Source organism: Lithobates pipiens, unplaced genomic scaffold, assembly GCF_037356315.1.
Source record: "Lithobates pipiens isolate NorthernLeopardFrog02 unplaced genomic scaffold, aLitPip1_a1.2 Scaffold_18, whole genome shotgun sequence".
In the NCBI taxonomy this organism is placed as follows: domain Eukaryota; kingdom Metazoa; phylum Chordata; class Amphibia; order Anura; family Ranidae; genus Lithobates; species Lithobates pipiens.
This window is the reverse complement of record NW_027507758.1, coordinates 312600557-312626845: the sequence shown is the minus strand read 5'-3', so window position 1 is coordinate 312626845 and position 26289 is coordinate 312600557. Positions and strand designations below refer to the sequence as shown.

Below are 26289 nucleotides of genomic sequence, written 5' to 3'. Positions count from 1 at the left end.
TTTTATGTGCTTGGGTGTGACTTTTATTTTTTACAATTTACATTTTTTATTTTACTTTTATCCTTTTTTTCATCACATAGGGGACAAAAAGTCTCCCATGGGATGATTTTTGATGACCGCTTTTCTTTAATGAGACATTCACAGCTGAAAAGATTGCATTGCATTACAGTTATTCCTGGCCATACTATCCGGGGGAAAACGCAAGGGAAGTTGAACACACTTCTGCTTCACCTACAAGAAGGGGAGTAGAGTGTCCGCTCAGCTCCCTCTATGCTGATCCTGGGCCCGCAAATGGGCAAGCAGAACCCGGGATACATGGCGAAGGTGGGGGGGGGGTTGAAAGCAATCCGGCGCAGTCAGAGGTGCTAGACTGCTTTCATCTGACAGCTGCCTGCTTGTCAGATTTGCACAAAATCCTAGTGGCTGCAACCACCGGGAGTGTGTTTAAACCCCCCCGCTGTCAGGTCCTTACAATATACGGATTATAGGACCATAGATTTTTTTATTTATTTTTTTATTCATAAAGGTAGAAAAAAAAAGGAGGTATCTCTATATCTATCAAAGTATACATGCATATATTAGTGTGCACTGCACAACATTAATAAGGCTTTGGATTTATTTTTTTATTTTTTTTGGCAGGTGGTAAATGTTGATCTTACTCACATTGAAAGCAGAGCAAATGACCTTGTCAGGTCAGAAAAAAATGTACAGTTGGTACTTGGACAGCTTGTAGATGAGTAAGTACACAAACAATAACTCACAGGCTGGCCTGTAGACCGAAAACATTTGTCTGATCTGACCGTTAACTTGTATGACAGTTATTTTTATTCTTGAAAAATAAACTGTTCGATATCGGTTGGACTGATTGTGCATGATCATTGTCATGGTGACAGGTTATGAAGGCATTGTAACATCTGTGCAAAATCTTCTTCACCTCTAGCACAGAACAGTGTACAGGTTTCAGAAAAAGCCTTACATTTTAGTAATAGATTTTTTAAATGTCATTACAAATTTAAAACTGTTCCCATTATCTTTTAAAGATTGTTAAACTTTAGGCGTACATTTTTTAAATGTCATTACACATTTAAACCCGTTCTCATTACCTGTCCCCAAAACTTTTATCTTCATCTGTTCAGACAAAATGTCATTCTGCTTATTGCCACTCATATGTTTGGTTTTAATTAATATTATTATCATCATTATTATTACTAATAAAGTAACAGTGGTTTGGCTCAGTTCTTGGCTTCAGGTGCAATCATCTGCACTCTGGTACACTCTGGTAAATTTTTGTATATATATATATATATATATGCATGAATATGAAAGAAAAAACAAAAAACAAAATCGCACTAAATACATAATTAATCACTGAACTCATAGATCGTATATATATATATATATATATATATATATATATATATATATATATATATATATATATAATGAACAAACGGTAGAAAAGCCTTGAACCACAAATATAAATTCAAAATCTGCTAAACTAAATGAATAGCATAAATGAAAGTGAAGAAAACATAATGTCCAATCATGTGAATGGCTGAAATGTATGTAACATCTACCCGTGCAAATTAAATGGATAAGAGTTCATCAAAAAATAAAACTCCAAAATTGATGTGAGAAGAGTTGTGCTAAATCAACCACCACTGTGTAAGGAGTTACTTCTTACCAGAAGCCCATGATCCCCCCGTTACAGAGGATCTAGGGAAGCCTGTAGTGGTATGTTTCCTCCAAGGCTTGTCAGATGGAACCAAAACACTTCACATTGCCTGTGGTATTCATGCAACCTCCAAAGACACCCAGCAAAGCTATTACTTCTCAGATTGCCTTGTTGGATTCTGGCACACACTCAGACATACCCGTCCTTCTGGAAACACTGACATGAGGTGACACCAGCTCGTCGTTCCGCCCTATGCATTTCGTAATAGAATTACGTCGTCCAGGGGGCACCGGTCTGAGTGTACTTTGCTTTACAATTCAATAAATCTTAAAGGTTTTTTTTATACTATTGGAGCATTTATATCTTTTCATGCCACGCACATGCATATATGGGCTGGAATCCAACGAGGCAATCTGAGAAGTAATAGCATTACTGGGTGTCATGGGCTTCTGGTAAGAAGTAACTCCTTACACAGCGGTGTTGGATTTATCACAACTCTTCAATTTTGGAATTTTATTTTTTGATGAACTCTTATCCATTTAATTTGCACGGGTGGATGTTACATACACTTCAGCCATTCATATGATTGGACATTCTGTTTTCTTCACTTTCATTTATGCTATTCATTTCGTTTAGCAGATTTTGAATTTATATTTATTTGTGATTCAGGGCTTTTCTACGTTTGTTCATATATATTAGATCTATGAATTCAGTGATTATTTATGTATTTAGCACTATTTTTTTTTTTTTCTATTTTATTTACTGTATTGATGTTATGCTTTTATTTTTTTACACTTATTTTTAGTCATTTTTGTGATTTAGGCACATGTGCACAGTTGCATTGTCCGATCTTGGCACAGTTTTTTTCATTTTTTTATATATATATATATATATATATATATATATAACAAATGACTTAATTCTACTAAACTAAACTCGATTTTTGAACTTTTAATCAAATTATACTTCACAGGAATCAGTAGGCAGCTTACCATTAGTACAGCATTTTCGTGCCTTAATTTAAAAAATAAATAAACTGCTGTTCCCAGGCTCAATCATAAGACCTAAAGCTCAGGGAAAATATTGCATCGTCTTAGCACAGTATTATGGGAGTTTCATGATATTAATCTGCACAGTCTCTTGCTTTCATTAAGGCATACCTTGTCTTATAACTTGCAGTGGGAGAGGATCTCCAAGGCACAAGTGCTGTGTAACATTAATGTGCAGAACCCAACCCTTCATATGTAACAGGCAAATATGACTGTCCCTGTGTGCATATGTAGTTGCAAGCTATAAAAAAAAAAGGATTTGAAAACATTAACCCACATCAAAATAAGACTATTTACATTAGTTGTATCTCTAAAAACATGAGACCATGTTTCTCATATAAATCTTGACTTTGAATAATTTTGCAAGTGCCAAAACCCTAACCCATATTTCTTGCTTTATTAGCAACTATCTGGACCAAATAGCAGAAGAAGTTAATGATAAACTGCAGGAAGCCGGCCAAGTGACTATATCAGAACTCTGCAAGACATACGACCTCCCTGGAGACTTCCTGACAGAGGTGATAAAGGACTCAGCCAGAACCATATTTCAGTAGCGCTGCACTTTTCTTTCATTATTACTACTGCATTCGAACATAAATCGGCTAGACGTCCTGGTTTACTTTCACAGTAAATGTAAAACGAATCCTGAACATATTTAGTATATTAATTTCATCAAATCATTTAGATTTAAAGTGGACCTAAAGGTTTTTTTTTTTGTTTTTTTTTTACCTTAATACACTCTATGACAGACATGACATTCTCAGACAGGCTAGATCTGGCCCTTTCTTATATACTGTATTTACCATAAGAATCTTTTCCCGTTTTTCAGAAAATTTATGAGAAATTCCAGTAGTTGCTAAAATTTGTTTTGCTTTTTTAAAGAGTGCAGAAGGGTTGAAACCTCTGTCAGTATTTTAGTGCTGTCATTGACCCTAGTGTGATTCTGCTCACTATCTGTGTGGTCATTAGGATAGGAAGCAAGGAGAGGTCTTTCCTGTTGGTGAAACTTACAGCAATAAAAACCTGGCCAAGATTGTATGCCTATAAACCCTTGGTCAGGTTTAATGTCATCAATGTTTAGTTCTGTGCATCTGTGTGCTTGTTGGATCTAAATAGTTTTAATCTCATAGCTCCGGCTCTACTAGATACGGTATGTTAAGGAAAGTCATTTCATATGTTATTTTTAATCCATAGGCACTGTCACGGAGACTTGGCAGTATTGTTCAAGGGAAAATTGACCAAAGCAACAAGGGTGTGATTTATACAGAGGCCTTTGTATCTCGTCACAGAGCTCGTATTCGTGGTCTTTTTACAGCTATAACAAGGTAAGAATGTATTTAATTTTATATTCTGTTGATGGTTTTGGCTACAGCTATAATGTAGGTACAGGGTTTTTTTGATTTTTTTTGGGCATTTCTACATTTTTATTTGTTTTTAAAAATACATAGTGTACATTTTGTGATGTTTCCAGTCCATCTTTACAGGGACTCATTAAAGCATTTGTCTTTATTAAATATATATAAATGCCACGCTATACTAGTACTCCTTGATCAAATCAATATTAGTACAACTATTAATATATACAAACACACGTTGTGAAAATTATAAGTGAGTAAAGTGCTATAGTGCTTAAGACACGATGCAATATTACTGTTCAAAATAAATCAAAATTACATTTCTTTATCGTACATCATAGGACACAGAGCCTCAAGTAATTACTTAGGGGATTATGGGCCTACCTTCAGGTGTTGACACTGATATAACCACTGATTGACTCCCCTATATAACCCCTCCTTCTTCCAGGAGTACCTCAGTTTTTTCGGCAGTGTCTAAGGTGTTGGTCACAAGTGAAGGGGTGCTCTGAGGAGCTCCTAGAGGGATCCATGACAGCTTTAAAGAACCTCCACAACCAGATCCATCCTCGCCACTGAGGCCATAGGATGGTACCTGGACCTCGATTCAAGAACGAGGTTTTGCCTGTAACGCTTCTCTCTGAGAGCTGGACCCTAGGAACCAGGACTCTTTTTGGTCTTGTTACATTACCTAAAGTTGTCCTGAGGGGTGCTATACAAGGCCCAAAGGAGCGGAACCCCTATTAAAAGGGCCCCAGTCTGAGCGTGTTAAACGCAGCCTGCCGTGATGGGTGAAGTTTGGATCTGCTGTTTCAGCAGTATCCTGCAGCAAGGACAAGGTAAGGGAAAAGGCTATGCGTTTTCCTATAAAAAAAAAACCTTGTATGTCTAAATAATGTTACACCTATGCAATGTCATAGAACTGCGCTTTCTCAGAACATGTGTAGTCCCAGCGAGGGGGTTCTTACTTAACCACTTCAGACCCAGGCCAATTCTGACATTTCTCTCCTACATGTAAAATTCCTAATTTTTTTGCTAGAAAATTACATAGAACCCCCAAACATTATATATGTTTTTTTAGCAAAGACCCTAGAGAATACAATGGCGGTCATTGCAACTTTTTATCTCGCACGGTATTTGCGCAGCAATTTTTCGAACGCGTTTTTTTCAGAAAAAAAGTTTCATGCTTAAAAAAAAAAAACAGTAAAGTTAGCCCAATTTTTTTGCATAATGTGAAAGAGGAGGATACGCCGAGTAAATAGATACCCAACATGTCACGCTTCAAAATTGCACGCGCTCGTGGAATGGCGCCAAACTTTGGTATTTAAAAATCCCCATAGGCGACGCTTTAAATTTTTTTACTGGTTACATGTTTTGGGTTACAGAGGAGGTCTAGAGCTAGAATTATTGCTCTCGCTCTAACGTTCGCGGCGATACCTCACATGTGTGGTTTGAACACCGTTTTCATATGTGGGCGGGACTTACGTATGCGTTCGCTTCTGTGTGCGAGCTCACGGGGACAGGGGCGCTTACAATTTTTTTTTTTTTTTTTTTTTTTTTTTTTTTTTTTTTTTTAGTTTTACACTTAAAAAAATAAAAATAAAAAAAAATTGATTACTTTTATTCCTATTACAAGGAATGTAAACATCCCTTGTAATAGGAATATGGCACGATCGGACCTATTTACAGTGAAATATGGGGTCAATAAGACCCCATATCTCACCTCTAGGCTGGGAAGAATAAAAAAAAACAAAAAACGATCATGGCTTCCTAGCCAGATCGGCGCCGTTAATTTGAATACCGAGGCCGGGCGTGACGTCATAACATCACGCCCGGCCTCCGAACGATCATAGAGACTCCGGGGACAATCTAGTCCGCCGGAAATCTCTATGTTCACATGCTGGGGCCGGCGGATCCTGTGACCGACTCACCGATGGAAACGGTGAGTCGGTAGAAGCACCGGAGGGCGGCGGGAGGGGGGGCGTCCCTTCCCGCCGCCCGTAAGAACGATCAAGCGGCGGAACAGCCGCTATGATCGTTCTTATGGTGTAGGGAATCGCCGGCTGAAAACGGCAATATCTGAATGATGTCTGTGGACTCAGGCATCATTTAGATATAACCAGCGAAACCCCATGACGTCAATAGACGTAGTGCGGGTCTCAAGTGGTTAAAGATTGTTTAAGGGAATTAGTCAGCAGGCTGGATGGTTGGCACAGCTGCTTAGCAGCTGAAAGGTTATCCCAAATCATGCCTTAGCTCTGCAGGGTTCAGTAGTACTTAAAAAAAAAAAAGAAAAAAAAGTAATCTGCTGACAGAACCCTCCCCTCTCTTCCCCTCTCCTCTTACAGAGGTGCTTTCTGCGTCTTGTCCTCACTTTTGCATTGATAGAAGGTGCCTCAGCTACTGTTCAGCGGCATCTTTCAGTTCAGGCAGCGTCACTCTCCCTTCAGGTCTGCTAATAGCAGACCCAAATGCCGTTCGCGCATGAACTAGGCATATTAAAGCCTGAGGGCGGGTGTTGCCAGAGGAGGCAGAGGGGCGTGGCCGCAGGGCCACATGACGCTGTGTACGGGACATAACGTCCATTCACACAGCATTTGATTACTGAGGGGGAAATGCTGAGGATGCCAATCAGGTCCACCTGAGGCTTACACATAAAGACTCTCTCTTACAGAGAATCTTTCCAAGAGCAGAGTCTGTCACACTAGGAGACATCAGAGCTCTGGGCACGTAAGGGTGTAAAGCAGGCATTTCCAGTACAGGAAAAAGCTATTGTGTCATAGCAGTTAAAAAGAACTGTTGTTAGCATGACATTGTTTTGCTAGAATTATTCTCAAGCAGGTAATATTTGTATGTACCGCTGCTTTTGTACTTAGCATTATGTCTTCCAGATCTACCGTAAAGGTACCTAACGTGTCACCCCCGGGCGCTGGGAACCCCAGTAATGCCTCCATATTGTCATCCTCTTCAGAGAGATTAGACATGGCAAGCCAGGGTGAGTCATTGGAAGCTAGCGGTGGTGCAACTGCTTCACACACTTTAGCCCCTGTATACGTGACTGAAGAAGCACTTTCCTCTGCCCTGCAGGGCTTAGAAGGAAGATTAGCGACTTTAATCACATCCTCCATCCAAGTGGATAGGAAACGTTCTAGATCCCCCTCCCCACCTTAGACTCTTTACAGGCAGTGGAGAGACCAAAAGAACTATGGGGACAAGACAGATGATCGGAAAGAAAACAAGCTGGTTATTCCTCTGCAGAGGAAACAATACTTGAAGTTTCAGCTTCACAATCTGAAGTACAGAGCCTTACAGAGATGGTCCGCTCCACTTTCATGCTACCCCTAACAGAGTTGGCTGAAGGTCCGGTCTCCTCCTTGGGTTCCTTGAAACCTTTACAGCCTTTACATGCGTTTCTCGTACACGCATTACTAGAAAAGCTTATTTATTCCGAATGGGATCATCCGGATGAGCATTTTTCCCCTCCAAAGAGATTCTCAAGTCTCAATGCTATGGAAGAAAAGTTCACTAAAAGATGGAAAGTTCCAGCAGTGAACGCTGCGATTTCCAATGTGAATAAAAGTTTAACCTGTCCAGTGGACAATGCGCACATGCTTAAAGATCCAACAGATAAAAAGTTGTAAGGTCCGTTAAAATCCTCTTTTTCCTTAGCAGGGACCGTAACTCAGCCTGCAATCGCACCTATAGGCATCTGTCAGTCCTTAAAGGACCAGTTCACAGATGCTCTCAAAGAGCTCCCTGCACAACAAGCTCAGGAGTTGGCCGAGCTCCCTAAAGCATTGTGCTATGCCATAGATGCTATAAAGGATTCTATTCACCAGGCATCATGCCTGGCGCTTGTACTTGTACACATGCGAAGGACCCTTTGGTTAAAGGGTTGGTCAGCGGAAACGCCTTGTAAAAACCTTCTAACTAGTTTCCCCTTTAAGGGGGAACGACTATTTGGCGATAGTTTGGATAAATACATTCAAACTATTTCCAGCGGAAAGAGTACTCTTTTTTTTCCAGTCAAAAGAAAATATAAAAACAGACTTTTTCCCCCATGCCAAGGGCATCCACTTCTAGGCAGGGGCGATGGCCTATGTCGTCAGGCTCTACAGGAAGATCCCAGGGTCAAACCCAGGCACAAAGGAGGACCTGGAGCCGCAAGTCTGCAAAGCAGAATACCAAGGCTTCGTCATGAATAGGCATCTCCCCTCACCAAGGTGGGGGGAGGACTTCTGAGGTATGCAGAAGTCTGGCAAAAGGAAATTCAGGACAGATGGACTCTCTCCACTGTATCCCTAGGATACAAGCTAGAATTTCGAGAGTTTCCACTGTCCCGTTTTCTCAGATCAAACGTTCCCAGGGATCCAGGCAAAAGTCAATCCCTGTTGCAAGCATTAGACCGATTATTGGCTCAAGGGGTGATCATACAGATTCCCAAACGAGCAAGGTTTGGGGTTTTACTCAATCCTATTTACGGTGCCAAAACCAAATGGAGATATCAGACCAATTCTAGATCTACGGAATCTAAATTGGTTCCTGAAGATCCACTCCTTTCGCATGGAGTCAATCAAGTCAGTTGTTTCTATCCTACAAGGAGGAGAACTTCTGGCATCCAGTCGACATCAGAGATGCATATCTGCATGTCCCTATATTCCCTCCTCACCCAAGGTTTCTGCGTTTTGAAGTAGAAAAGACGCACTTTCAGTTTGTAGCCTTGCCCTTCGGGCTTGCTACAGCACCTCGGGTATTCACAAAGGTACTAGCCCCACCTCTAGCCAGGTTAAGGGCACAGGGCATAACTGTCTTGGCTTACTTAGATGAAGTCTTGTTAATAGACCAGTCAGTGGCTCACTTGAAGCAAGGTGTAGCTATTACAAGAAGTTACCTGGAAGGTTTGGGTTGGATTCTCAACCTAAAGAAGTCCTCCTTAAAGACACTAAAAAGGCTGGAGTATCTGGGCATAATAATAGACACGGCCCAGAAAAGGGTGTTCTTGCCTCCCGCAAAGATCAGCTCCATACAGGAGCTAGTGAGGATGATCAGGTGAAGGAGAAATCCTTCAATTCGCCTTTGCATGAGGTTGTTGGGGAACTCGTTTCCTGTCTGAACAAAACGATTTAAACTTTGGATTTGCCAATGCAGCTGTCCCCAAGAGTGTCCCAAAGCCTCAGTTGGTGGTTACTATCCTGGAACCTGCTGAAGGGAAAATCCTTCAGACCAATTATCTGGAAGATAGTAACGACATATGCCAGCCTTTCAGGCTGGGGAGCAGTATTAGAGAGGACAACGGTCCAAGAATAATGGTCAAGAACCTAAAGAACCTTGCCCAACAACATCCTAGAGATTCGGGCAGTGTATCTGGCTCTAAAAACCTGGACCTCCAGGTTTAAGAATTGTCCTGTCAGGATCCAATCCGACAATGCCACGGCTGTGGCATGTATCAATCACCAAGGGGGCACCAAAAGTCTCTCAGCTCAGAAAGAGGTGAACCAGATTCTAACTTGGGCAGAAAAGAATGTCCCATGCCTATCGGCAGTTTTCATTCCTGGAGTAAAGAATTGTCCGGCGGACTATTTAAGTCACCAGCAGTTATTCCTGGGGGAATGGTCTCTTCACCCCAAAGTGTTTCGGGCTGTTTATCAAAGATGGGGCACTCCGGACGTAGACCTTCTAGCGTCCAGATTTAACACAGAACTAGTCAATTTTGTGTCCAGGACAAGGGACCTACTCGCATACAGAACAGATGCATTGGTGACCCCGTGGGATCGGTTCTCACTGATCTATGCATTTCCCCCAATTCAGTTGCTGCCTTGACTTCTTTGCAGGATCAAGCTGAAAAGAAAGTCGGTAATACTGGTAGCACCAGCATGGCCCAGAAGGTCATGGTACGCAGAGAACGTAAAGATGGCAGTGGAGGGTCCATGGCACCTCCCACTAAGGCCAGACCTGCTATCTCAGGGGCCGATATTTCATCCTACTTTACGAACGCTAAATTTAACGGCTTGGCTATTGAGACCCACATTCTGAAGAAACGTGGGCTTTCCAGGTCAGTTATCTCTACTTTGATTAATGCTAGGAAGCCAGCTTCTAGAGCTATATATTATGGAGTCTGGAAAGCTTATGTTTCCTGGTGTGAATCCAAGGGTTGGCACCCTCGCAGATATCATAGGCAGAATTCTTGCTTTTCTACAGTTAGGCGTAGAGATGAAGTTGGCCCTGAGTACTATTAAGGGCCAAGTCTCAGTCTTATCAGTTTTATTTCAAAGACCGCTTGCTACGCATTCTTTAGTCTGGGGTTTCATGCTGCGGATTAATCTGCCATTTAAACCACCCTTAATCCCTTGGGACTTAAATTTAGTTTTGTCTGTGTTACAGAAACAGCCATTCTAACCTTTACAGCATGTTCCTTTAGTCACTTTGACAAGGAATCTGGTATTTTTGATTGCTATATCCTCAGCAAGGAGGGTGTCAGAATTGGCTGCTCTTTCTTGTCAAGTGCCATATTTGGTTATTCATGAAGATAGCGTGGTGTTACGCCCTCATCCAGGCTTTTTGCCAAAAGTGGTTTCAGGCTAGATATTGAAGATATTGTCCTGCCTTCATTTTTCCCAAGACCATGTTCCAGGGAAAAAGTAATTACATTGTTTTGATGTAGTTAGAGCAGGGAAGATCTATTTGAAGAAAACTGCTCAGATTTGTAAGACTGCCGTCTTGTTTATTCTGCCAGAGGGTCCTAAAAAAGGACAGGTGGCGTTGAAATCCATGGACGCCAAGTGGATTCGGGAAGTTTACAACTAAAAATTATGATTTAAAGGGAAAGAATCCCCCTTTTCAAGTTAAGGAGCACTGTACCAGAGCGGTTGATGTTTCTTGGGCAGTGCATCACCAGGCCTCCATGTCTCAGATCTGCAAGGCCGCAACTTGGTCTTCAGTACATACATTTGCAAAATTTTATCAAGTGGATGTAAGATGGAATGAGGATATTGCCCTCGGGCGCAGTGTGCTGCAGGCAAGCAGCAGTATAAGTCCTCAGGTCTGGGGGTTACCCTACAGGTTGTCTCACTCCCCTCAAGTAGCATTGCTATGGGACATCCCGCTAAGTAATTACTTGAGCCTCTGTGTCCTATGATGTACGATAAAGAAAATAGGATTTTTAAAACAGCTTACCTGTAAAATTCTTTTCTTGGAGTACATCATAGGACACAGAGCTCCCGCTCCTCTGTTTTATGGCGGGAGAGTATATTACTTATATTGCTTGGCTACAAAAACTGAGGTACTCCTGGAAGGAGGAGGGGTTATATAGGGGAGTCAGCTTCCTGTATTGGTTATACCCGTGTCAACACCTGAAGGTAGGCCCATAACCCACTAAGTAATTACTTGACTCTGTGTCCTATGATGTACTCCAAGAAAAGGATTTTACAGGTAAGCTGTTTTAAAAATCCTATAGCCGAATGACAGCTGCAGCGCGGTCGGATAACCCTGGGAGGCTGTACTATGAAGTCCTCCCACAATCCCGCTCTCGCACGCCCCCTGGGGCACACACTCAAAAACATCCATGACATCACAGTAACTGGCGCAGATATTGGCTGTTTACCACGTGATCGATCCGTCAAATGACAGAGTGATCACTTGTAAACAAACCAGCGTCGCGTCCGGTTCCTCTGTCCCTTCCCCATACCTATTGGTACAATGAGAGGGGAGAGAGATCGGTGGCAGCAGCGCCATGGGCTGGATGTGTAGTGTCCACATCGGTGATATGTGCCCATTCCAGCCATCCATACCCAGCCATCCTTACCCATCCATGCTCGGCATACTCATCCATCCATGCTCGGCATACTCATCCATCCATGCTCGGCATACTCATCCATCCATGCTCGGCATACTTATCCATCCATTGTCAGCATACTCATCCATCCATCCATGCTCACCCATCTTTGCTTAGCATACCCATCCATACACCGCTTACTTATCCATCCATTCATCCATCCATTCATCCATCCATTCATCCATCCATGCTCACACATACATACTCAGCATACCCATCCATCCATACTCGGCATACTCATCCATCCATTGTCAGCATACCCATCCATACTCGGCATACTCATCCATCCGTCCATGCACACCCATCCATGCTTAGCATACCCATCCATACTCAGCATACTCATCCATCCATCCATACTCAGCATACTTATCCATACTCGGCATACCCATCCATACTCAGCATGCTCACCCATACATACTCAGCATGCTCACCCATCCATACTCGGCATGCTCACCCATACTCAGTATACTCATCCATCCATGCTCAGCCATCCATACTGAGCATACACATCCATACTCATCCATCCATCCATCCATACTCAGCCATCCATACTCAGCATACTCGTCCATCCATCCATGCTCAGCCTTCCATATTCAGCATACTCATCCATCCATCCATCCTCAGCAATACTCATCTATCCATCCATGCTAAGCCATCCCATCCACCCCCATCCATATTTAGCCATACCCATCCATACTCAGCCGTACTCAGCCATACCCAGCCATACTCAACCGAACTAAGCCATCCCATCTATACCCAGCCATGCTCAGCTGTACCCGGCCATACTCAGCCATACTCATTCATGCTCAGCCATCCCCATCCACGGCTCATCCATTCCCATTCATGCTCATCCATGCCACATCCATGCCACCACAGTGCCTCACAAAAGTGTAATAGGTAGTCAAATTCGATTTGAAACTTATGTCCCTAGAACACCTGATGGTGCTCGCTGCATGTTGGTCCTCTGTATGTGGCCACCCTGTGGAAAAGTCTCACACATGTGGTATCGCCGTACTCAGGAGGACTAGGAGAATCTATTTTGGGGTGTAATTTTTGGTATGCACATGCTGTGTTACAAACATTGTGTAAATGACAACGTTGTGTTAAAAAAAAAAAAAATGCGTTTTCATTTTCTTTACACAGTTTCCAAAAACTTGTAGAAAAAAATGACATGGTCAAAAGACTTGATATGCCTCATAGATTATACATTGGATTGTTTTTTTTCCAAAATGGGGTAATTTTTGGTGCATTTCCATTGTCCTGGTGCTCCAGGGCCTTCAAAATGTAAGAGAGAGTCAAGAAATTATATGTGTAATTTTATGCTCCAAGAACGCCTGATGGCGCTCCCTGCACTCTGTCTGTGGCCACGCTGTGTAAAAGTCTCCACATGTGGTATTGTACTCAGAAGGCATGGTAGGATGTGTTTTGGAGTGTAATTTGTGCTATGCATATGCTGTGTGTGAGAAATAACCTGCTAATATAACAATTTATTGGGAAAAAAAGAAAAAAAAATCTTGATTTTGCAAAGAATTTTTGGAAAAAATACAACTTCAAAAAACTCACCATGCCTCTTACTAAATACATTGGAATGTCTATTTTCCAAAAATAGGTCACTTGGGGGGTATTTGTACTTTCCTGGCATGTTAGGGTCTCAAGAAATGACATAGGCCGTCAGTACATCAGGTGTGATCAATTTTCAGTGATTGGCACCATAGCTTGTGGACTTTATAACTTTCACACAAACCAAATAATATACACCAGTTTAGGTTATTTTTACCAAAGATATGTAGCGTTATGAATTTTGGCCAAAATATATGAAGAAAATTACTAATTTGCAAAATTTTATAACAGAAACCAAGAAAAATTCTTTTTTTTTTTTACAGAATTTTCAGTCTTTTTTTTTCTTTTATAGCGCAAAAAATAAAAAAAATCCAACGGTGATTAAATACCACTAAAAGAAAGCTCTATTTGTGTGAAAAAAAGGACAAAAAATTCATATAGGTACAGTGTTGCATGAGTAATTGTCATTCAAAATGTGAGAGCATCGAAAGCTGAAAATTGTGAAAATGTGTAAGTGGGTTAAATCATGAAGTCATGAAAATGTGTAAGTGGGTTAAATCATGAAGTCCATCAAACATGCACCAAAACTTGCAGTGGTTAATAATGCACTATAGTGCTTGTGACTCAATGCAATAATAATGTTCAAAATAAATCAAATCTCATATTAAATCATAAATTGCTTTACAAACATGATCGAAAACTTGCAGTGGTGTTCCAAATGTGTTAGTAGGAGGCAGCAGCTGGTCTGTTTGGATGCGGATGGACACACAATCTCAGCGATTTGTTGCTTGTATTAGAGTGGTACAATGAAGCACCCAGGGGCGGACTGACCATTGGGCCACTCGGGCACTGCCCGAGGGCCCCATGCCACTAGGGGGCCCCATCAAGGTTGCCAGCCTCAGTAAACCAGGGATAGTATGTAAAAATCAGTTTTGTTTTTTTACATCTCTCTGAAATGTCCCTTACTGACATCCTTTTGGTCTAAAAATCCTGAGATTATAGCTGCCCCACCTCTCCAGTACCTTCTCAGCCAATAGAAACATGTCTGTGTATACTGTGTGGCCCCATAATCCCTAATTGCTTGGGGGCCCCATAATCTCCTATTGCCCGGGGGCCCCATGAGTGGTCAGTCCGCCCCTGGAAGCACCTGTACCATGTGAGTTTGGGTCAGGTTTAAAAGGACTTTATGATTTAATATGCAATTTTCTGATTTATTTTGAACGTTATAATTGCATTGAGTCACAAGCACTATAGCACTTTATTAACCACAGCAAGTTTTGGAGCATGTTTGATGGACTTTATGATTTAATATGTACTTTTGATTTATTTTGAACAGTAATATTGCATTGTGTCAAAAGAACTATAGCACTTTACTCACTTATAATTTTCACATTGTATGTTTATATAATTAATAATTGTACTAATATTGATTTGACCAATTAGTACTAGTATAGTGTGGCATTTATATTTATATATATATATATATATATATATATATATATATATATATATGTGTATATATATATATATATTATATGTATATGTGTATATATATATATTATATGTATATGTATGTGTATGTATGTTTAATAAAGACACCTTTGCTTGGAGGAATAAACATGTAACGATTCCAATGCTTTGTATTGGTACTCGTAAAAAAAATGGTAAGTTATTTACAAATGAAATGAAATAGATTTTTTAAAAATGTTGCGCTTTTTCAATGTGAAATGTGTAAATATATATGTGTAAAAATATTCACTAACAAACCAAACAAAAAAAGTTTTTATTGTTTATAAAATAGACGTGAACAAAAAAAAAAGCAGGAACATTATTAAATGGAGGAGAATAGGGAGTTAATTAAGGCTGATTAGAGTAAATTAGGAGTTTATAAGGGGTTAAACAGAGGAACATTTGTTCATCCCTTTGATATGCAGATGAAGAAACAGAAAAATCCAAAAAGACACAATGTTTCTTTTTATTTTAGTGTTTCAGTGGCTGAGCAATGTTGTTAATAAACATTGCCGGTGTAGTGTCATATTTTGCTCCCCATCATAGAATGCTCCGGAAGTGACGTTGCGGGCAGAAATTTTGCACTGCGCATGCGCGATGCGTTCCAAATGCTTGCACCATGCGTTCCAGAGGATTTCCAACAATGTAGTTCAGTGAAACCGTCAGATAATGTCACGGGAGTGAGGGGAGGTAATCGTGACATTAACTTTAGACAGAGCAGAGAGCGGCGCAGAGAGAGCGGGTAACTGTGGCTCAGGGAGGGGATTATCTCCCCTCACTTCTCTGACATTATCTGACGGTTTCACTGGTCTGCATTGTCGCAAATCATTTAGAACGCATGGCGCAAGTGTTTGGAACGCATCGCGCATGCGCAGTGCTAAATTTCTGGCCGCAACGTCACTTCCGGAGCATTCTATGATGGGGAGCAAAATATGACACTACACCGGCTGCTTTTTTTTGACAGCTCCAATTACCGGACTTCTTTACCACTTCAGCTGTCAACAGGGGACACCCGCTGACAGCTCAAAGAACCAAGGCTGAAAGTATCGGTTTCAGGTATCGGTGCATTTGCACGAGTACCGATACTTGTGCAAATACTCTGTATCGGCACTGATACTATTATCGGTGCAAGCCTACATGTAACTGTTATCACTGACTTTATTTTCATATTGCTAGTTGCCTGGCTATTTTGCTAATCCTGTGGCATCAGTACCAGGAACAAACATACATTCTGTATCAGCAAAATCAGAGTGACGTCTAACCCCTTTATGACCACGCAACATATATGCTGCATCCAGGAAGTGGCCTCTAACCCTTTCGACAGTGGGGGTTATACACACAGCCACTGGGGTTATGTGTATATTTGACAAGCTGACTTCTGTCAGATGAAAGCAGACTGGTGCCTCTGCCAGCACTAGATTGCTAAAACAACCCCCCCCCCCCATGTATCCTTGGCCTTTGCCACCAGGTAGAGGGGAGGGAGCTGAGAAGACATGCTCCTTCACTTCTTACTGGCCCAGAAGCAATGTGTAAACCATCACTTCCAGGTCTCCATGTCCGTTTCCTCAGCCAGCCTGGCCGGGGAAGAAACTATTGCAGTGCAATCTGCACTGCATTCTATTCTTTAGAGCATAGGACAGACATCCGGGGCCTAAAACTCTCAATAAAAGTAATCTGTCACCCAAAAAATCCTTGCATACTTTTGTGATTTAAAAATCGTTTTTTTTTTTTTTTTTTTTTTTAACAACTTTTTTTCCAACTGTGAAAAAATGAAAGTTACACCCAAGCACCTAAACCCCCCCGTCTACGCACAAAAATGCCAACGACCCTTTCCATTTCGCCACTCACACTGGAGAGCAATATTTCTAGCACCAGACCCCCTCCGTAAAGTTCAGTGACAGCCCTGGGTCTTCTACTAATGATTGGGACCCAGGGTAACGAGATCCCAATTTCTGTCATAACATCTGATTATCCATTCTGTAGCCCGCCCCTGTGTTATGCTAAAGAGGGATATGCTTTGTTTATATTTCATGTCTGAGGTTTACAACCACTGTAATCTTTCATGCTGGTTGTTTCTGGTTTGGAAACCATTAATTCAGTATAATTTCCAATGGCCTAGCATTTTTAGGACCTTTTGTACTTCCCCAGTTGAAGACTGGTTTAAGTAAAACAAAAGTGTGCACTAACAAATTCAATCCCAACTGAGGGTGGCCATATATTTATACAATTTTCTTGTACAGTTTAGCTTTAGATTTACCCAAACCATATAATAGGAGGTCATAGCTAAACACTTCCAATTTGCTTGCACTACATAGTAGTTAAACAAAATTGAATAAGAAAATTGTACAATGTATGACCAGCTTAACACTGAATAATGTATTGTGTTTTTGTATGTATACTGTGCGCATTGTAGATCAACTCACTCAGCAAGTGCACACTCAAGAAGTTGTTAAAAAAAGTTATGGGCTGTATTTGAAAAGTAATAATCTGAACTGGAATCATTTGCTTTGTTAGTATTTGCCCAGGGTTAAAGTTGCTGTATACGTTTACTGAATTTCTGAAGGTTAGTATGATGATCTTTAGTATTATACTTTTTTTTACTTTTTTTTTTTTTAGACCCACTCCAGTCATCACTTTGATCACCCAGAATGGCTTTCAGGAGCATCTACTTTACTGTAAGTTTTTTTTTTTTGTTTATTTCTTTAACCACTTGCTTACTGGGCACTTAAACCCCCCTCAGTCCCAGACCAATTTTCAGCTTTCAGCGCTGATGCACTTTGAATGACAATTGCGCGGGCATACAACACTGTACCCAAATGAAATTTTTATCATTTTTTTCCCATAAATAGAGCTTTCTTTTGGTGGTATTTAGTTACAGCTCGGAGTTTTATTTTTTGCTAAACAAACAAAAAAAGATGCAAAAAAAATAAAAAAAATAAATCATGTTTTAATAGTTTGTTATAAAATTTTGCAAACGGGTCATTTTTCTCCTTCATTGAAGTGCGCTGATTAGGCGGCACTGATGGCTGCATTGGTGGGCACTGATGGCTGCATTGGTGGGCACTGATGGGCTGCATTGGTGGGCACTGATGGGCTGCATTGGTGGGCACTGATGGGCTGCACTGGTGGGCACTGATAGGCATAGTTAAGGCGGCACTAATAGGCACAGATAAGGTGGCACTGATGGGCAAAGATGGGCACAGATAAGATGGCATGGATGGGTGGCACGGATAAGTGGCACGGATGGGTGGCACGGATGGGCACTGATAGGTACCACTGATAGATGGGACTGATGGGCACTGATAGGTGGCACTGATAGGTGGCTCTGATAGGTGGCACTGCTGGGCACTGATGGGCGGCACTGCTGGGCACTGATGGGCGGCACTGCTGGGCACTGATGGGTGGCACTGGGTCGCAGCACCTTTGAGGCAGATTGTGGGCACTGTGGGTGGCACTGTTGGTGGCACTGCTGGATGGCACTGTGGGTGGCATTGTGGGTGGCACTGTAGGTGGCACTGTGGGCACTGATGGGGGGCACTTACTTTTATTCAGGATGGCACGGCGGTGGGCAGGTGGGCACTGGCAGGGGGCAGGTGGTCAGCTGTATTGCTGGCCGTGATCGGGACTGATGTCCCGATCACGGCCGCCGGTGATCGGCTTTTTTTTTCTCTCCTCGCGCTGTCAGCGCGAGGAGGAATAATAGCCGATTACCGGCTCCGTTCTATCACATGATCAGCTGTCATTGGCTGACAGCTGATCACGTGATAAGGGGTCGGGATCGACCCCTTGCACGGATCGGTGATCAGGCGAGTCTCACGGACTCGCCGATCACAGAGCGCGCGCCGCGCGCGCCCCTCAGGGGGCGCGCAGGCCGCTCGTATCCGGGACGACGTCAATAGACGTCGTCCCGGAAATGTAGGTCCGCGCTGTTGCCGTCATTTGGCAATAGCGCGGATCTGTAGTGGTTAAGTAGATGGGATTGCCACACAAAAATGGAGAATAACTGCTGCCTGTTTGGTAAAATAAAATGTAAAAAATACACATTGGGGGTTATTTACGAAAGGAAAATCCACTTTGCACTGAAAGTGCACTTGGAAATAAAGTTGCTGTAGATTTGAGGGGGACATGCAAGGAAAAATAAAAAACAGCATTTTAGCTTGAACATGATTGGATGATAAAATCAGCAGAGCTTCCCCTCATTTCATATCTACCCCTTAGATTTAGAAGAGATTTTCCAAGTGCAATTTCAGTGCAAAGTGGCTTTACCTTTCGTAAATAACCCCCATTGTCATGATTGTCCAGCATTTCCAGCTGTATTTTGTGCATTGTATTGGTTTTAAGTGGAGAGGAATGCTGGTGGACATGTGTGGAAGAAAGCCGTTATTCAAAAGCCCCATTTTAAAAAACAACTCCCATAGCCGTCTTCTAAACCTCATATTTACACATTATTAAGACCTCAAATGGAATTTTCTTGGATAAAATTTATGTAAATTATTGTTTTGTATGTGCATTATTTTATAAATAAATAATGGAAACAAAGTTTTTTTTAAAATATTAAATTGAGTATTAATATTTTGGATTCACGTTTTTCTCACCAGACAGTGGAGCTTTATGGCCCATACACACGATACGAAAATCGGACGAAAAATACCGCTTTCGATGCGATTGTACAATAATTGGATTGTTAGTACAGAGCTTTTTAACCACTTTCAGACCGGACCATTTTGCTGGTAAATGACCAGAGGTCTTTTTACACTTTGGCACTGCGCTGCTTTAACTGGTAATTGCGCGGTCATGCAATGTTGTACCCAAACAAAATTTGCGTCCTTTTCTTCCCACAAATAGAGCTTTCTTTTGATGGTATTTGATTGCCTCTGCGATTTTTATTTTTTGCGATATAAACGTAAAAAGACCGCAAATTTTGAAAAAAAATGATATTTTCTACTTTTTGTTATTAGAAAAATCCAATAAACTCAATTTTAGTCATACATTTAGGACAAAATGTATTCAGCCACATGTCTTTGGTAAAAAAAAAGTCAATAATTGTATATTTATTGGTTTGCGCAAAAGTTGTCACATCTACAAACTAAGGTACGTTTTCTGGAATTTACGCAGCTTTTAGTTTACGACTGCCTATCTCATTTCTTGAGGTGCTAAAATGACAGGGCAGTACAAAACCCCCCCAAATGACCCCATTTTGGAAAGTAGACCCCCTAAGGAAATTGATAAGAGGCATGTTGAGCCCATTGAATATTTTATTTTTTTGCCTCAAGCGATTGAATAATGACAAAAAAAAAATTTTTTTTTTTTTTTTACACAAAGTTGTCACTAAATGATATATTGCTCACACATGCTATGGGCGTATGTGAAATGACACCCCAAAATAAATTCTGCTGCTTCTCCTGAGTACGGGGATACCACATATGTGGGACTTTTTGGGAGCCTAGCCGCGTACAGGGCCCCGAAAACCAAGCACCGCCTTCAGGCTTTCTAAGGGCGTAAATTTTTGATTTCACGCCTCACTACCTATTACAGTTTTGAAGGCCATAAAATGCCAAGATGGCACAAAACCCCCACAAATGACCCCATTTTAGAAAGTAGACACCCCAAGCTATTTGCTGAGAGGCATGTTGAGTCCATGGAATATTTTATATTTTGCCACAAGTTGCGGGAAAATTACAAACTTTTTTTTTTTTTTTTTTTTTTTCACAAAGTTGTCACTAAATGATATATTGCTCATGCATGCCATGGGCATATGTGAAATGACACCCCAAAATAAATTCTGCTGCTTCTCCTGAGTACGGGGATACCACATATGTGGGACTTTTTGGGAGCCTAGCCGCGTACGGGGCCCCGAAAACCAAGCACCGCCTTCAGGCTTTCTAAGGGCGTAATTTTTTGAGTTCACTTCTCACTACCTATTACAGTTTTGAAGGCCATAAAATGCCAAGATGGCACAAAACCCCCACAAATGACCCCATTTTAGAAAGTAGACACCCCAAGCTATTTGCTGAGAGGCATGTTGAGTCCATGGAATATTTTATATTTTGCCACAAGTTGCGGGAAAATTACAAACTTTTTTTTTTTTTCACAAAGTTGTCACTAAATGATATATTGCTCACGCATGCCATGGGCATATGTGAAATGACACCCCAAAATAAATTCTGCTGCTTCTCCTGAGTACGGGGATACCACATATGTGGGACTTTTTGGGAGCCTAGCCGCGTACGGGGCCCCAAAAACCAAGCACCGCCTTCAGGCTTTCTAAGGGCGTTACAGTTTTGAAGGCCATAAAATGCCAAGATGGCACAAACCCCCCCCCCCAAATGACCCCATTTTAGAAAGTAGACACCCCTAAATTTAGGGGTACACTAGTGAGACTAGGTAATAAATGGCGGGTGCCCTGAAACTATAAAAAAATAACTAACCAACCAGCGTCACCTGTAACAGTTATATGGTGATCACTGGTGAAAGGGTTAACTAGGGGGCAATCAGGGGGCTTTATGCGGTAGTATATGGGGGTCCCTGGCGCTATAAAAAGCTGCGGCGAACCTAAATACCTACCTGCCTAACTAGCGTCACCTGTGACACTAATACAGCGATCAGAAAAACGATCGCTTATTAGGCTGGGTTCACACTGGAGCGATGCGGGAACGCCACGAATGCGCGGCGGGTTCCCGCATCGCATGCCTCCCGGCGGCAGTTCACACTGCCCTATGCGAACTGCTGGGAGTGTCAGTGAAATGTTAATGACACCCCCAGATCAGTTCGCATATCGCAGTGCGATCTGCAAACTTGGATCGCATGGTGTGAACACCCATGCGATCCGATTCTGCTGCGGACCAAAAAAAGGGTCCCGTGCGAGTTTGCGGCGGGTGCGGCGGGTGCGACACGAATTCAGCCATACTATCTGTATAGCTGAACTCGAATCGCACAGAGATCGGATGTGATTTGCACTGCAGTGCGGTGCGAATCACATCCGTTCTCATAAACCGCTGCAATGTGAACCCAGCCTTAGTGACACTGGCGACGGGGGGTGATCACGGGGTTAAACCTTTATTGGGGGGGTTAGGGGGGTACCTTAGAACTAAAGGGGGCTAACCCTAACTGCCCTAACAGTTATTAGTCACAAATGACACCTGCCGGGTGATCAGGGGGTTAAACCTTTATTAGGTAATAAATGGCGGGTGCCCTGAAACTATAAAAAAATAACTAACCAACCAGCGTCACCTGTAACAGTTATATGGTGATCACTGGTGAAAGGGTTAACTAGGGGGCAATCAGGGGGCTTTATGCGGTAGTATATGGGGGTCCCTAGCGCTATAAAAAGCTGCGGCGAACCTAAATACCTACCTGCCTAACTAGCGTCACCTGTGACACTAATACGGCGATCAGAAAAATGATCGCTTATTAGGCTGGGTTCACACTGGAGCGATGCGGAAACGCCGCGAATCCGCGGCGGGTTCCCGCATCGCATGCCTCCCGGCGGCAGTTCACACTGCCCTATGCGAACTGCTGGGAGTGTCAGTGAAATGTTACTGACACCCCCAGATCAGTTCGCATATCGCAGTGCGATCTGCAAACTCGGATCGCATGGTGTGAACACCCATGCGATCCGATTCTGCTGCGGGCCAAAAAAAGGGTCCCGTGCGAATTTGCGGCGGGTGCGGCGGGTGTGGCGGGTGCGGCGGGTGCGGCGAATGGCTGAACTCGAATCGCACAGAGATCGGATGTGATTTGCACTGCAGTGCGGTGCGAATCACATTCGTTCTCATAAACCGCTGCAATGTGAACCCAGCCTTAGTGACACTGGCGACGGGGGGTGATCACGGGGTTAAACCTTTATTGGGGGGGTTAGGGGGGTACATTAGAACTAAAGGGGGCTAACCCTAACTGCCCTAACAGTTATTACAGTCACAAATGACACCAATGCAAAAAAAAAAAAAAAAAAAAAAAAAATGACATTGGTGTCACTGTGACTGGGGGGCAGGGGTAATTGGGGGGGTGATCGGGGGGTAAAGGGGGGGTGTGAGTGTGCCTGGCATGTTCTACTGTGTGTGGGATGTGTTGGTGCAACTCACTGATCCGCTCTCCTCCGTGTCGGAACGAAAAATACCGACACGGAGGAGAGAATACATCACTTCCTCTCCTGTGTTTACATTACAGGAGAGGAAGTGATGTCACCGGGGATTTCCATTCGTCGGGAGCGATCGCGAGGGGGTGGCCATGAATGAATGGCCGTCCCCTCGTCCGGGATCGCTCCCGAACGAAAACCGACCGCCGCAGGCACCGGGCGGGGGCCCGATCGGGCCCCCGACCCGCGGGAGGCAAAACACGTACATCTACGTGCTTATGCCTGCCCGTGCCATTCTGATGACGTACATCGGCGTTAGGCGGTCGGCAAGTGGTTAAAGCCGATCATGACAGTTCATCTGATATTATCTGATGGGACAAGCATGAAAATTTTTCTCGTATGATACCAGATCGTACGATTCTGGTTTAATCAGTACAGTTGTCTTCTGAAAACACAATACAAATACACTGCAACACATGAAATCCCTTCCAATTTTTTTATTTTTATTTTTTTCATATTCTATCATACGAGAATTTTCATAACTTTAGTAAACTCTCCATTTTTGATATGCAACTAGAATGCGAAAAAAAAACAATCTGTAATCGGATTTTTGGATCGTGTGTACGGGCCATTGGGCACCTTTTTTACAAGTTTTCCAGTACATCTATTACTTCCTATTGTTAAGACTGTAGCTAAGTAGCTGAAGCTACATTTACACACTTCAATCTAATTCACACAATGTACTGATCAGTACGATCAGTACTCTTTTTATACCCAGTCATGTTACTTACCTGTTGCAGATTAACCTAATTAGTTGCAAAATGTTCCTCCAGTTCTTCTTGGTTAGTACCACTTACTTTGCCAGCTTTTTGTTGTCCTGTCCCAACTTTTTTGAGACCTGTTGCTGCTGTCAATTTAGAAATCACCTTATTTTTTTTTGTCCTTAAAGCGGAGCTCCACCCAAAAGGGGGAAGCTCTGCTTATTCGCACCCACCTCTACTGCCACATTTGCCACTTTATTTGGGGGGGGGGGGCGTTTACCTGGTTTTGACAGGTACCTGCTCCCACTTCTGAGTAAGATTGACGATCTACAACATGTTCAGCCTCTCCTCCCCCCTGCTGCCTTTTGGGTCCCAGAAGATGGCGGGACCATTCAGAAAGTACATCGCTACTCACGCATGCACAGTAGGAAACCGGCTTTCCCTTACTTACAATGCCGGCACCTGCACCCAAAGCCCATTGCCAAATCTGCTCATGGTGCCGATATCACGGGATCCCTGGACAGGTAAGTGTCCTTATATTAAAAGTCAGCAGCTGCAGTATTTTTTATAGACTAGAGCTTCTCTTTAAGGGAATAACATTCCAAACACAGACTCTCCCATTCTCAACATTTTGGTTCCATCAAAGGGTTTAGTAAAAAAAACAGTGCTTGAGGAGGCAACTTGAGCTGGGCTAAAGCTGTCTTGCCTGTGCCTTTTCATAGCACAGCACAATACTTCTATAATTCTATCTTATGTTGTATGTATTTTTCTACTTTTAGTGGAACTATACATGACATTGTTGACGCGCTGAGTTACCATATAAACTGTTAGTAAAAATAAAATGCTATACATAGTGGTAACATTGGTTGTGATGAATAAATTGGCCTAATTACTATTACCATATAACTTGTTGGATTTGTTTTCTGTTGGTGAGTGTTATCTTGATTTACCACAGACTGAATAGAGCTCAGCCTTTTTGGACTAAAGATTCATTAAAGTACTATAGTTGTGAACATACCATGTTATAGACACTTTTTCTAACACAGTTACAATGATGCAGGTACCATAACTGCTTTTGATTAGTTTCAGAAATTATCTATCTTCCTTTTTTATTTTTTTTTATTTTACAAAGTTCAGTCATGTGACCATGCAAAAATTGTCTTCTTTAAATACTCAGTCACCAACTTAAAAAATGCACATATAGGCATGGAAAAATAAAAAAATTAATTTTCCTTCACGTAAATGATTGGAATTGGCTTGAAATGTGCCTTTGAACTTGCTAGAACATTTGACCACCTGGAGCGTCCCTGGCAAATCACCTGCCTCCTTGTATGGCATAGTGTTTTTTTTCTTCTGAGTATGTCTATTCACTGTCGAGCTGGCCTAGCTCCTCTACCCCTCCCTTCACCTCCCTATATGACCTATTATTGCAGAAGGGAAATTGAGTAACCACTAAGAGGCTGCTGGCATCACATCTAAGATGTTAGCGCTGAACAGCTGTCTCAGGGCTTTTGGGTATCTACACCTTGGAGGCTTTACAGGTAAATGACATGTCTAAAATAATTGAAATGCACATATGTAGTTTTATGGGAACATTTTTCTTGAAATAAATGGTCTAGTGACAGGGTTTCTTTAAAAATATCTGCATTCTTCTTTAAAGTCTTCTAATCCAGTTCCCGAATGACTGGTCTTGAATACATAGCACATTTGTAAGCCGTGTGTTGCAAACTGTTCCGGCAATTAAGAAGTGCTATTTAACATTTTTTATTTTTTTTTAATCCTGATTTTTTTTTTTTCATCCTCTTTTTGCAGCTCTGTTGGAGGAGCTTGTTAACTGTGGACGTTTAAAGGGCACAGTGGTCGGCGGGAGACAGGATAAGGCTGTGTTTATTCCTGACATCTATGCCAGAACACAGAGCAATTGGATAGACGCATTTTTCAAGCAAAACGGTTACCTAGGTAACACACTTCTTTCTCTATGTTCAAGTAACAAGGAGGGCTTTGTCATTTCTTGTCTTTAGCTACATTAAGGTGATTTAGGAAATGCAGCTTCTGGCATGAAAAAGCTGGCTTTTTACTTATTGCTTTGAGATAGGCAATCATGCGTCTTTGTTGTTTTGTATGTTATTCAACATTTTGGTTTACCTTTTGTAGGCTTTGACTGAAATAAAAATGGAGGGGGAGAGGGAGATGGGCATAAAAAACGGGAAGTTTTACTAATTACAATGTATTCATTCTCGCATGATAAGATTCAGTCAACCTTGTGATGAGTTGTTATAAATAAAATATCTACCAGTACAAACACGCTTTCATGAATCCTAATACAAAGGCAAAATAGTCTTTTTTTTTTTTTCTTCACATCCTAATTGCCAACAACCAACTGCAAAGTGCACAAAAAGTGAGTTGCTTCTGACATTTGATGGTAAGGAGCCAAGCGAAAATGATGTACTGGATGCTTCCAGGCTGCACAACAGCAAA

General features: G+C 42.0%; 1 protein-coding gene across 1 annotated transcript in view; it reads left to right on the top strand.

The window, feature by feature from the left end:
* The window catches only part of UFL1 (UFM1 specific ligase 1), a 153258-nt gene that overhangs the window by 22275 nt on the left and 104694 nt on the right, over positions 1-26289 (top strand). The window contains exons 4-8 of the mRNA XM_077487222.1: positions 640-737; positions 3128-3242; positions 3919-4049; positions 17593-17651; positions 25624-25770. Coding sequence (XP_077343348.1) covers positions 640-737; positions 3128-3242; positions 3919-4049; positions 17593-17651; positions 25624-25770 — 550 coding nt within the window. The remainder of the gene's footprint in view (positions 1-639; positions 738-3127; positions 3243-3918; positions 4050-17592; positions 17652-25623; positions 25771-26289) is intronic.